Source organism: Solanum lycopersicum, chromosome 3 (assembly GCF_036512215.1).
Source record: "Solanum lycopersicum chromosome 3, SLM_r2.1".
NCBI classification, from domain to species: Eukaryota; Viridiplantae; Streptophyta; class Magnoliopsida; order Solanales; family Solanaceae; genus Solanum; species Solanum lycopersicum.
Window position 1 is genome coordinate 58,070,288 of NC_090802.1, and position 13,070 is coordinate 58,083,357.

General features: G+C 33.1%; 1 protein-coding gene across 2 annotated transcripts; it reads right to left on the reverse strand.

Moving 5' to 3' along the window:
- Positions 1–354: 354 nt before the first annotated feature.
- TBG7 (beta-galactosidase) lies at positions 355–9,980 on the reverse strand. Of its 2 annotated transcripts, none has more exons than XM_069294834.1 (19): positions 9,603–9,980; positions 9,378–9,473; positions 9,173–9,285; positions 8,888–8,954; positions 8,684–8,780; positions 8,121–8,260; positions 7,520–7,608; positions 7,133–7,238; positions 6,896–6,983; positions 6,657–6,775; positions 5,904–6,068; positions 5,144–5,352; positions 4,683–4,792; positions 4,426–4,535; positions 3,191–3,298; positions 1,968–2,078; positions 1,644–1,855; positions 966–1,302; positions 355–769 (listed from the first exon to the last, which is right to left on the reverse strand). In XM_069294834.1, the coding sequence occupies exons 1-19, from the start codon at positions 9,825–9,827 to the stop codon at positions 659–661; spliced, it is 2,613 nt and encodes an 870-aa protein (XP_069150935.1). In that variant the 5' UTR covers positions 9,828–9,980; the 3' UTR covers positions 355–658. The 2 variants fall into 2 exon arrangements, with proteins under 2 accessions (XP_069150935.1, NP_001234307.2); NM_001247378.2 differs by having other exon boundaries at positions 366–769; positions 8,121–8,264; positions 8,688–8,780; positions 9,603–9,956.
- Positions 9,981–13,070: the final 3,090 nt, after the last annotated feature.

Genomic DNA, 13,070 nt, shown 5'->3' on the forward strand with positions numbered 1-13,070 from the left:
AAATAGCTGGGAACATATTTTTTAGATATAATTATGGTGTGGCCACAAGTGCTGCTTATGATTTATGATAATAATGATAAATTAATAATAATAATCACATCTAAACTGAAAAGTCTAAACATAATAGTCACATGCCTATTTGAAAGAATTGCTTACAGCTTTATCCTATTACTATATTTATCTGGGAACTTGAGATATCCAACGACAGCCTACTGCCATCTAGTAAATTTCTTTCATGATGTATGATTTTAATACAAATTTGGTAGGCGTCATAATAATAGTTAGAAACACGTCCAACGTACCTTATTCTTAGAAGGAAAATACATGCACTGATATATATTCTGACATCAACAATTCCATAAAGAAACACATAATTTCTTCTCATTAAAGTGGTTTTTGTTTAATTTTGAATGTCACAATTCACAAATAAATCTTGCATCTCGACTGAATAAATATGAATACTTAGTCTTTCAAACATGAATATCCAAGGTTATCTGGTGATGCTTAATAAGACATCAGTACTCATATCTTAAACTTCAAATCATAGACGAAAGAAGGAATAGCAGATTTTTCTGCTATATAAGAAAGGTTTAAGAATGAGCATCTCCGTAGCAAACTATATAAATTAGAATATGTCATTCATTTTGGGCAATGACACTCAGCTGCAATTCACTTCAACTGCAAGTTTCTTTACTGTACTTGGACACAATTGCATGTTAAAGTTTGCGCTGGACATTTCTAATGCACACTCATTTTGGTTCAGGCAAACCTGCAAAACAGTAAATAGCAACCTCAGGTTATTACAGAAGAGAAGAAGTAGTTGGTCACATGCTAGTTGAGCTTAGAAATAACTCAGTCAACATAAGCTAGTGAGTCGCTTTCTGGTACAGTTAATCGCTCAAGGCCTTTGTTCAACCGAGAAAATTAATGAATCATGCAGAGGGGCTTGTCAGATATTATGTTACCTTTTCGACCAGTGCTGCAGAATTCTGATCGTGGCAGTCTCCTAGCATGTAGGAGCCACATGTACCATTAGGATTTCCAAAGCTGGCAAATTTGACAGAGGAAATATTAGTATTTGTGGGGCATTTCAAACTTAGAGTTGGCCTGTTTTTGTCGTTCTCAATTTCACTTCCTTGCAGATTTTCAACATCAAAGGATGGATGGTCCACTGAAAGATGACCACAAGCTCCAGAAACCTTTCGCATTGAGAATCTAATTTGAGAGGGATCTCCACCTATTTCCTCAAAGATAATTAAGACATTTCCTGATGGCTTGAACCAAGATCGTGGCACATGATACCTAATTAACAAGCAAAATAAGAGAAATTCTACTTTAAAATATGGATGTATATAAAAAAGAGAAAACAACAAAAACTAGCATTAAGGTTGCAAACTGATGATACTACTTCGAACACTACTGGTCTTTAATCCATAACTGGAAACAAAGAAATGACCCATTAAAAAGTATATAGGAGTTTTAAAATTCTTAGAAATACAACAAAGAAATGCTACTTAAAAAATAAATAGGAGTTTTTTTTCTCGGGAATTCATGCAAAAAATATATTATGGTCTATGGACGAAGTCTGAAAACGTGTATACTACTGAAGTACTGATACTGTTTAGGCAAACATTTGGTCTTACCATCTCTGTGTAGGTTGTCCACAGCCAGTGACACACTTATCAGGGTTAAATTTGCCTCTGTAGTCACATTGAGTAACACAATTCTCATATTTAGAAGTTCTCCTCGGCCAATATCTGCCAATTTCTTGTCCATTCAACCAAGCCATTCCTTTTCCCATATGAATCATATCAAGTGCAACAGGTTCATTACCAGGAGGCGCATCTACTACTGCCTGGAAAAGCAGAAAAGGACCAGCGGTAATGAGAAAGTTGGAAAGCGTAAAACAACTTCAGAAGCAACTACAAAACAGGCTCAATGTTCGGGTGGCATTGTTTCCTTCTTACCTTATACCATGTGAGGGGCTGTTGCTTTGGTGGCTGCGAAGTTGGTGCCCAAATTTTACTCTTCAAGTTATATGACTTCTGTATCCTCAAATGTTCTCCTTGCAATCCAATCTAGATGTAAAATATTAACAGTTAAAGTGAGCAATCAAGGTTCCCAATATTTCAAACAAAACACAGTAGTGAATGAAACCTTTTGGAACAACATTTATTGGTTTTGGGGTACTGAACTGTAAATGAGCAACATCGAGATTTTTAAATACGAAGCACAATATGGGGAGAAAATTTGAGTAGGGCAATGAAACATTGCACAAGACTAACAACTTGTGGGCCTCATATAAATAAGAAGAAGAAATCACAAACCTAAGGCCTCTCTAACTTGTTGAGAATACAATTAAATAATAAAAATGTGCTCTCTCTCAGCTTATGCTTTTAATGAGATGGTCACACACTTCAACATGATATTAGAGCAGGGAGAGGTTCTGAGATCAAATCTCACTGCCACACAAATAAAAAAAAAAGAATTTCCATGTGTTTGGCCCATGAAAAAGATCAGGTCTGCACGTGAGGGACAATAAAGGAAAGTTTTTCCAGATATTTACTAAACCAAAGAGTTCTGTCTTTTTGTCTAGGTATATGTTAGATCTCATCTCACTCAAGAACAGTATCCTAAATTGTTGGCAGGTGAGATTTAAGCATCTTAAGAAAAAAAGTCTACATATGTATCCAATCTGGGATAAGGCTACATTGTCCTACAATCAAAGCTTTGACGTTCACATCAGACTCCATTGCCAATAGAACAGTCTAAGATCTGAGAAGAAGGTGTTTGTTGAGGAATGAGGTATTATACTTATAGATATATTTCTTTGCTTACATTATCATTTGGTTCTTTTGTGCAGTATCACTGCCTTTTAGGTTCATGCTATTAATGTACAAAATGAAATACAGCTAAATAGAAGTAATGAGTCCTTTCTTCCATATACATTCCATGATCTTCAGCCTAAATCTCTTCTCCTCTTAAAAGAAAAAAGAGGTAATAGCACAAGTGCCCACTTTAACAATGTCATTACCTTACCATGATTAATAAAGGGATTTTCCCAAATATTGGAAGAGGATGTCCAATAGTTTCAATTCTGTGACACACCTTTAAAAAGAGGAATACATGCTTCCTAGATTGACAATGATGCAAGCTGGAGTGCAAACTTAACTGAAGGAAAATGCAATACCTTATAGGTCCAAGCAGACGCAGTCAAGTCCATAGTCCCAGTCTTGAACCCTGCAACTTTGACACTTGTTGGACCAGCTCCAATCCATTCATAAAACGCTCCAGCTGTCTTCAAAGAGAAAACGAAGTACTGTTAGTCTAAGGAAAAGCATTTGGAATAAGGCTAGCCTTGGAATAAATAAGAGCTATGCAATATTTGAAGAGTATTAGTCTCTTTTAACATCCCAAAACATTTAACTGCAGTTAGATTAGTACTGTGTGAACTTTTGCAGAGATCCAAAATGCATTAGTTATCTATCTTTTTTTTGCAAGAATTGCAGAGTATCACTTATCATCATAGATAAATAATTTCTGCTTTCTTTTGGAGATTTCTTTTGTAACTCCCCCACCAAAGAAAATGTTGAAATTTTGTTCTTTGCATTATGAATCTTCATATTACGAACATAGGAACTAATAGATGATGCAAATAAGGAACAATAATAAATGGAAACATGATGAATACACAACTCTGGATCTAACAAATACACCAAATCCAAAGTGACCGTCTTATTTGTATCTTGGGTTGTTCAAAATTGTCCACTTTCTTATAAATAGAAATTCATACTGAAAGCTCTATACTCTTCAGTATTATATCATAAAAAGTGCTAGACAAACTTATGATAATAAAAGTACAATTCTTCAAACGTCAAGTTTCTCTAGACATTTGGACCCACTTCCATTTCAATACAATGAAACTGCAACTCTTACCTTAATAATCTCACCCAGACAAACTGGGATAGGGACAGAGGGAGTATAAGAACTAAATAAGTCTATCCTTATCTTAAAATAATTAAAAACAAGTCCCTTATTACTCATTTTGGTGCTTATTTCTTCTTAGATAATAGTAACTATTGTTTACTTCATATACACATAACATTCTTTCTGACCACTAATTTTCTTTTTTGACAAATGGTTAGGTCCTTTCTCTCACAAAATCTAGAAGTAAAGCAATAAGCTCAGTAATGTGTTTTTGCTTTAACCTCCACGTCTCTACTCTCTAGCATATGATAGGCACATATTCTGCATGGATAGTACTAGCTACAATAAATTTCATATGTGCACGTCATATCAATCGTGATTTTCCTAATTTTGTGAAAAATGGTTAGTTTGTAACTCTCACATAATCTGGAGCAGAGCAGTAACTACTGCTCTGTGATTTGATGATTACTTTAGATGAAGAAAGTTGTAGTCACTTACTTGTAGGCCCACAGTCATGCTTAACAAGGCAATTTCATTCTTCCCTGCCTTTAGAGCAATAGGAGTTCCAAACTTGAACTGTGGCACTGTGCCATTTCCAGATGCACTGGCTATAGAGAAATATGCACAAGTAAACAAAATTACTCAAGGGACACGTTCGCTTTATACAAAAAGGGATATACTTCCAATTCTAAGCAAAAGAAATTTATATAAAAAGGGGTTTCCCTAGCATTGAAGTAAGGCATATAAATACAGACCTTGAAGCTTTTTATTGATGAAGACATGCATAGCATGACCCTTTGATTCAACGAAAAGCATTGCAGTGCCTCTGTTTCTTAGGAAATCCTCCTCTGCATGAACAAAAATACTGCCAACAATAAAAAGTTATGAGTTCGTGTTTATAGACAAGAAAAACGATTTCAAAAGGCAATGTCACGATTTCTGTAGAAAGTGAACTAGCTTCTTTCTTTCTCGTGAAAGTTCATTATCACCTTTCATCCGATTGGTTATGGAAAAAATTGAATGCTCCTAATGTAAAAAATGTATGATTGAGAAATTGCTAGTGATTATGTGTTTTGGAAACCAAAGAAAGAGGAAAGTGGCATCAATCCACTCATATTGATGTGGTTCATCCATGTAGACAAGGTATTTAATACTGGTCATATGCACGTGCTCAGGTAAAATGATGGTAATGCTATCAACCGAGAGTGAGACCAACCTTGTTGTGTACCAGAGGTAGTCTGTAGCATCTTTTGTGGTGTTAATGTGATCTACAAATCCGTTTTTAGTGAAATCAGCAACTCCCCATACTCCAGCTGTTTCCTTGAAGACTTCCCACTGAAGAGACTTGATGTCTCTCTTTGGTGAACTTGCGGTGGGATGCAAATCTATGGGTGCCATATTGACAATAGAAGTTTGACATCCAACCTGCACACAGAAGGAATTAAACAAGGCATAGATTGTATTGTGAAGCAAGTTAATGCATTCTGAAATGTGCTTTATCTTAAAACTAAAATATTAATTTTAAACTTCTGGCTAGATTCACTAGGTTATAATATGTTATTAGAAAAGCCTCTAAATTCATTTGTTTTATTTTGACCTAGCACAATTATTTTAATGTGGGGGTGTTCTCTCTGAACAATAACCTTGAAAGGTCTCTCTTTTTTCAGAAAATAATATCATGTCAGCAAGTTAGTATTTTTCAGTGACTGCAGAAGAGGCCTTAGGGCCACTGTGAAAAATTAGCATTAACTGTGTCATTAAACTCTGTTCCAAGTTCATTTATCTATTCTTTGTTTACGATGATAAGATAAATAGGGAACCTCAAGGTGACAATAGCTATTTAAAGGTGTTGACAATTGAAGCCTTGTAAAGATACAATTTTAAATAATGATTTACTTCTCCAATATTTCAGAGACAAATAATCATAATCAGCACCTCTTTTAACTGATACTATTTGTTTAAAAAAGACACTTTACCTTTGCTGTGTTGAACGCTACATTTTTGCAGTCTGGCAAAATGCTAACAGACCATGCTGGCAAGTGGTATGATACATGTCGGAACTGTACCACCTTGTCATTTTTGTCATCCATATTCGCGAGAAAGGCAGCACAAGCGCCTGAAGCATCTTCATAAACATCAGCCTGAAGAACCAATGAATAAAGAACCGATTCAGTTAGAGTGCAAAACAGTTAGTCTTATCATAGAAAAAACAATTACAACCCACTGCCACTTGTATCATGGTCCTTAGTTCAATACACATGCGTGTGAAAGAGGATAAAAAAGAAAAGGTCATACTCTAGACACTACCATCAGAGGAAAAGTCACTCCAAGTCAATCTGGGAATGAAAATGTTAGTTCAGATGGTTTTGCTGCCTATTCAAATCCAGAACTATTGGGGTATCATCTTTTATTTTGGTATACTTCATAAAAAATAAATTAAAAGGGGTCTCTGAAACATTTTGGAGCAGAATTTCCAAGTGCCTGTTCTTGCACTTAGATTCTGATGAACATAGTTCAGCAATAATCACAAAAAGCTATCAGCCCCAGAATTGAGAGCGTGAAGCGTGTGCGAAGACTTAATGAAGTAACAATTCAACCATTTCTTGTAGCTTGTGAAAGGCACTATGCATTAATTTTGAATTCTACTAATAGAAAAACATACACGGGACAGAAATAGATGCAAATGAAGGAGCTGATGAAAATAAAAATCTAAATGGAAGGGAAGTTACCTCTTGTAGAGGACCTAATGAAAGAAGAGTTGGATCATTGTTCAGCAGAGCATGCTCACACGATTTTATGACTTTATGAAGTTCTTTAAGGTGACCCCATTTTGGAAACCTTGGTAAACCTGGAAGCCATATTACACAAGATTGATACTGTGTTTCAATTAAACAGAACTTGTGTTTTCTAAGCAATATATGTAACATGCACAGCTAATTCTTTTAGCAACAGAGACAGATAGGCTAACCATATTCGTCAATTGGGGCATCATAGTCATAACTTGTGGTAATGAAAGGGCCACCTGCTGTCCTGCCAAAGTTCGTCCCACCATGGTACTATGAAGAAAAAAAGTTAATGTGAAAAGGTAAGAACGGAAAATCCCTTAACAGGATGTTGGTAACAACTTGTATAAGATTATATCAAACTAAAATAAGAAAATGATTTACTTATGGCTGATGATAGGTTACAAAAAATAATAGGATACCATGTAATAATTCTGCACGCTTCCTCCTTTTTGGAAAAAACGAGCCACGGAATAAGCAACATCTTCTGCAGGCCTGTGAGGATCTCTGGCCCCAAATGTCTTGAACCTGATAAATTTATGTTCTTTTTAATTTCAGCGTTGACTAAACTTCATCACTGCCTCTCAGATAGGCCAAGAACTCATCAACAAGATGCTTTTTCTCCAAATATTATTGAAAAACACATCTTTTGAATGGAAAATATTGAATGAGATGGTAGTCTCAGAAATGAAAAGATGAGCAAAATTTTAATGGCACAATAAATGTAAACACACATCCTGTTAAAGAAAACATAAATGCCTGTTATCTTATAAATTCAAAACAGAGAAATAGAGAATGTGAAATTGTACCATCCCGGCCAGTTCTCTGTCCAAATTTTGGGCTTGTTTGGAGAGATTGGTTTAAATTGGTCGCAGTAAAATGAATTGCATGTGTCAATCTGCAAAGGAAAAACAAGTATTGATGATCTGAGTTGAACCAGAATTTCCAAAAACAGCATGATAGCCTCTCAATTTACTTATGGCCAGAAGCTGCTTAAACAATAACAATTCAAGCTTACTCAAAAAGTAGGTGAATAAGTGTTTAATTGCAAAAAAAAACTTGGGGCTATACAGTTATCTTTTATTAATACATTTATTGTTGCTGCCGCCAACTCTCGCACAACCACTCTGTCTTTGGAGTGTGTGGATGACTAAGATCAGAAGCAAAGAAAATGTAATCTCACACTAGATTACAAGAAAGTGTGAACTTGACAAGCAAACGTATTTGTCCTGTCCCAATAATGAAATATTCATTTAGACACCCTAAATCTACAATAGCTGGATAAAAGCTTCTCTGGACTCTGTTAGATAAATGCATGGACATGAAGCATCAAAACTTATTCGGCAAAACCTAACATGAACTGGAAAGAGTAAAAAAGGCCCATCCTAGAGCACGGAAACAAGTTCTCACCACAGGATCAGGAGCATCATACTGCTGGCACATTATCCAAGGTACACCAGTATTTTGAGAAAGGGCCATTTTAGCAGCCCATAAGGCATACCTTTTCCCTCCTTCTCCATATGCATTTTCATAGTAGCCGTACTCATTTTCTACCTGCAACAAAAGATTTTAAGCAAGTGAAAACCTTCATCAACAAGATGCAGTGGCAAAAGGAAGGACGACAAACATAATCTCATCAAAGGCCTAAAACAAATTGCAAAAGAGTCATCCTGCAGTTGCATAACTTTCTTAAAAGTTCCACTAGAAAGTTACAAGATAACTATAAATGCTTGATGAGTTAAGAGGATCTGCAGTTGCATGTCTACTATGTTTCCTAATAATTCTTGACAGTCGGTAAATCCAGTTATCAATGTTTTGGAAGCAAAAAGATTAGAAGGTGAACCAACAAACTACATGAATGTTTCTAGGATAAAATAAAGCTACATTTATGAATCTAAAGGATTGAAACTTAAATTAAGATATTGTGAGGAGCAAAATCAATGATGCCTAAAATTAACTTTCAGATTCCTAACTTGCCTGTGACAAGATGATTGGACCTCCTTGAGATGCAAAAAGCCTCTCTCTCTTCATTAAGTTCACTGTATATGTCATGAACTTCTGCATGTGATACTGAAATACCAAGAAGCAGATTGATCAAAAGGAATCCTTTTATAAAAATAATGCAAATTTGGCTTCATAGAGTCGACATTCAAGAGTTGATTCTGTTATAGGCTAACCTTAAATGGTTCACTATCAGTCCGAAAGGTGGTACCTGGCACATAATGCAACCACACAGGAAGTCCACTGCATGATTAATAATTTCTTAGGATTTCTTTCCTGCTCTTTAGTATTTGACAGAGAGAAAAAAATCCTGCTAACAGAGTTACTAAAATTTCACAAATGTTGGTATGCAGTGCCTGGAAAGTCCACTATTTACTTGGTAGTATGAACCTCTTCAGCAGGAGTGCTTGCTACTTAATTAAGTGGAATCTAGAGATCAACATATATGTGTCAAAACATACCCAAAGTTCCATTCTGCAGCTACAAATGGTCCAATCCGAAGAATCATATACATTCCAGCCTGCTGAATGATCTTACAAAATTTGACTAGATCAAACCTTCCTCCAAAGTAATACTAACAAGTTCTCGCAAGAAAGAACAAAAATATCAGTTCCAAATTTGACGATTCACTAAGAAAGCTTCAATTTTAAACTGAACTAGTCTTACATTGCCCGGAGAAGGTTCGTGACCGTTCCAGAAAACATACGTTTCAATAACATCCACTCCTCCTTCCTTCGCCAATCGAACCAGACCAGGCCACATCTATCAATTCCCACACCATTAGAGCAATTACAAAACACAGAAATTGAAAACTAGAACAACAATAAGTCTGCATTAATCAGGCAAGTAATTAACTCAAAAATAACAGTAGTGCAGTCACAGTAGACTCACGGCAGGGACACTGCGAGGATAGTGAATGGAAGCGGAGATGAGCAGCTTCCTCTGGCCGTTAATAATCAACGAGCGTCGATCGTAAGTCACACTATCAGTACCAATAGTAGTAACATTGGAAGCATCTACTGCTGCTAACGACGACGACATTACCGTCATCCATATCACAGTCGAGGCAAGGAAAACGAACTTGAAATTAGAGGACAAACAACTCATTGTGTTCATTGCAGAGGCAAAAGTTAGCTAGCTAAGCTGCTTAAATCACTATTCAGATTCCGACGAGAGTTGGCATTGGCCGTTTACCGGTGTTATTCACCGGAGAAGTTGCCGGAGTAAAGCAATGGGAGATGAGATGCGGCAGAAAGTAGCTTAAATCCCATTTATATAAGTGTGTGGGCGCACTTATTTAAAGCTCCGCGTTTAACTTTCTTAACTGCAACAGTATAGGATATTTTTTCAATTAATCATTTGTACAATCTTGTATGCACAATGTACAATCCCCTTAATGATGGTTTAATAAATTAACCGTCATTTTGCCCACTAAATTCTCTTAATGTCATTGAAGGAAGCTCTTATTACAGTATGGAGTCAAACTTTATTACAACAATCATTAATATATTTCACCTAAGAAAGAATTATTCTTCATGTTGTATTTATTTCTCTAAAGCTATAATGATATTTATGGTAATCTTTTTTATCTTTATACTCTTTCTAATTTTACATACTTTTGTTTATAATAATTAAACAAAATAAAATATAAGGAGCAATTATAAAGAAATATGACGATATAAAATTTTATATATATAGCAATAATTATAAATTTTATAACTTTTCACATAAAAATATTTATATTTTAATTGTAAGTACCAACTCCAAAAGTTTTAACGAAAGTTGGTACTTTGTGCATTTATATTTACTCATTCATATTCTAAAAGATAATTTTTTATTTTTTATTTTATTTTTATTATTTAATATTATACTAATTATTTTCATTATGCTTCAACATATATTATTAAAAGGTAAAATATGTAATATCAAAGGAAGGTGAGGTGATTAAATGAGAAAACGTGTTGATGTCAGCATGGTGTTCGGTTGGCGGGAAAGAAGCATTGCATTCTGAATGAAAAGTTAACTGCTCGAATACTGTTGGCAAAGTATCAAAATTGTCCAAATTCTCTTCACATTTCTATTGTTCAATTTTATTTTATTTTATTCTTAATTAGAAATCGATTAATTTAAATTTATGTCACATAAAATTTTATTTAAAGAGAAATCATTCATCTAAAGATTTTTTAATTTAGTATTTAAATTTAAGATATTTAATTAAGAGTTATGCAATCTCGTTCACTACACTACATACTTTGTTTATCTTGTCTATTTTTACTAATTTCATCGCTTAATATAAACGAATATTGAAAAAATGATACGATCTTCTCCTTTTATACTGTCTATTTTTATTTATTCAATATATTATAAATAAAATATGTATTTTACTTATTCAATATCATAGATATTTTTCAATGCATTTATCGAGATATTAAATTCATTATATTCAAAAATTGATATAGTTAGAAAACCACGTCGAGGGAATAAATGTCTAAGTGACACTACTTCAAAACATTTTATTAATACTATGCCTAAATCGATTTAGAAGAAATGAAATGACACCATTTGACCAGAATTATATTTTGATGTGTTGTTAGTTTGAAGTTGGGGGGTCAAACACCAATCAAATTTTTTTGCAAAATATATCATATTTATGCTTAAATTTATGGTTAAGTTGAATTGGATTCAAGACCTCTTTCAACTTAAAATTAGTCTAAATCTAAAACTAGTCCAAATCAACGCTATAACTTACTCATGTGTAATTAAATTTATCTCTTCTTCTAGAAATATTGTTATTATTTTTTAAAATTCATATATACATCATTAAATATAATAAAATTGTTATTCTATTTATATTTTTTTAAAATTATGTCAAGTCAATACTATATAAATAAATATTATCAATCTAAAGAATAAATTAATAAATAGAGCAGAATATAAAATCATGTTATTAAATAATAAATAAAAGTAAAATAAAAACATGCGACCATCACTAATTCAGTACCTAGCAGCTACATAAAAAATGAATTTTGTATTATTATGTAATGATAACAATATAATGAAATTAAAATAATAATAAAAATGTAATACCCCATTGGTAACATATATTAACTCCATTCCATGTTACTTGCCTTTGACGTATAATCCTTTCTCTTATTTTAATTATTACTCCTTTTCTATAATTATTTAGTTTTACAAATATAAATAAATAATTTTTTTTAAAAAAAATTGTACTTGTGAAATGAAATCTAATCTTATTACTGAAGCAAAATAATCAGTGGTGAAGTTATAATTTTTTATAAAAAAATTAAAATTTGCAAAAATAGATATATGAAGTAGTTAAAAGAAATTTAACATATATTATATACATTCAAAAAATATGTAAACAACATATATATATATAATATAACTTTTCGCCTAATAATAAAATGACTTCACCGTTAAAAATAATATGAACCGGAGGAAGTAACAATGATAGAAAACAATAAAGATAACGTTGGAAAATGTGGGGAAGGAGAGGCCCACATGAGATTAGTTTCACAGGAACAGCTAAGCCTGATTTTGTTTAATGGGCTGAGTATGGTTCTATGTACGTGATGACACTTCAGAACTCCCTGTCTTTTTTCTGTTTTTACCTTTAACCAGCTGCCCACTTGTGAATTTTTTATTTTACAAATTCAATTAATTTAGATTTATATTAAAAATAATATTTTGATTAAAGATAATTTTATATTTAAAATATAAAGTTTTTTAAAAAATAATTAATAGGTCAAATCTATAGATAAATCTTTAAATTTCTTGAATTTTTCCTTTCAGTTACTCCAGCTATGTTATTTTTCTATTAAATTATTGAATCACCATAATTTGTTCATTTTGAATGTTATTACTTCAATTGTGTTTATATTGTAATGATTATGATTAAATGAATGAAGATAAATTGTGTGTTAATCTCATTTGTTTTTTAATGTATTCAATGACTTGAAGTAAATTATTCTCAAATATTTTCACTATCAATTGGGCTAATGAGTCCCGGAATAACATATATTTCATCTATTAATATCCCTCATAAAATCTGATTCCACATTATCCAACAGTGTCTAAAGAAACAAATTCAGATTCAATAGGAAAAAAGCTTATCTGTTTATACATTTGCTTTATTAATATTAAAATATTACTTGTCATATCATGGCTTCGCGTTTAGTGATAGCTAGCTAGCCACCTGTTATTGAGATTGGTCCATCGTATCTTGTTTTCATCGGAACTTTAAAGAAATTGCATTATTTGTCAAACCATATTACAACACTTAACATTTTGATAATTGCATTATTTGTCAAACCCTATTACTATAATCAACATTTTGAT

Bases quoted from the DNA above. Each gene is read 5' to 3' on its own strand.
- TBG7 (XM_069294834.1), bottom strand. From the start codon at position 9,827: ATGAACACAATGAGTTGTTTGTCCTCTAATTTCAAGTTCGTTTTCCTT. The intron at 9,474-9,602 runs GTGAGTCTACTG...GGGAATTGATAG, and splicing joins ATCCTCGCAGTGTCCCTGCC to ATGTGGCCTGGTCTGGTTCG. The intron at 6,776-6,895 runs GTTAGCCTATCT...TATGGCTTCCAG, and splicing joins TGCCCCAATTGACGAATATG to GTTTACCAAGGTTTCCAAAA.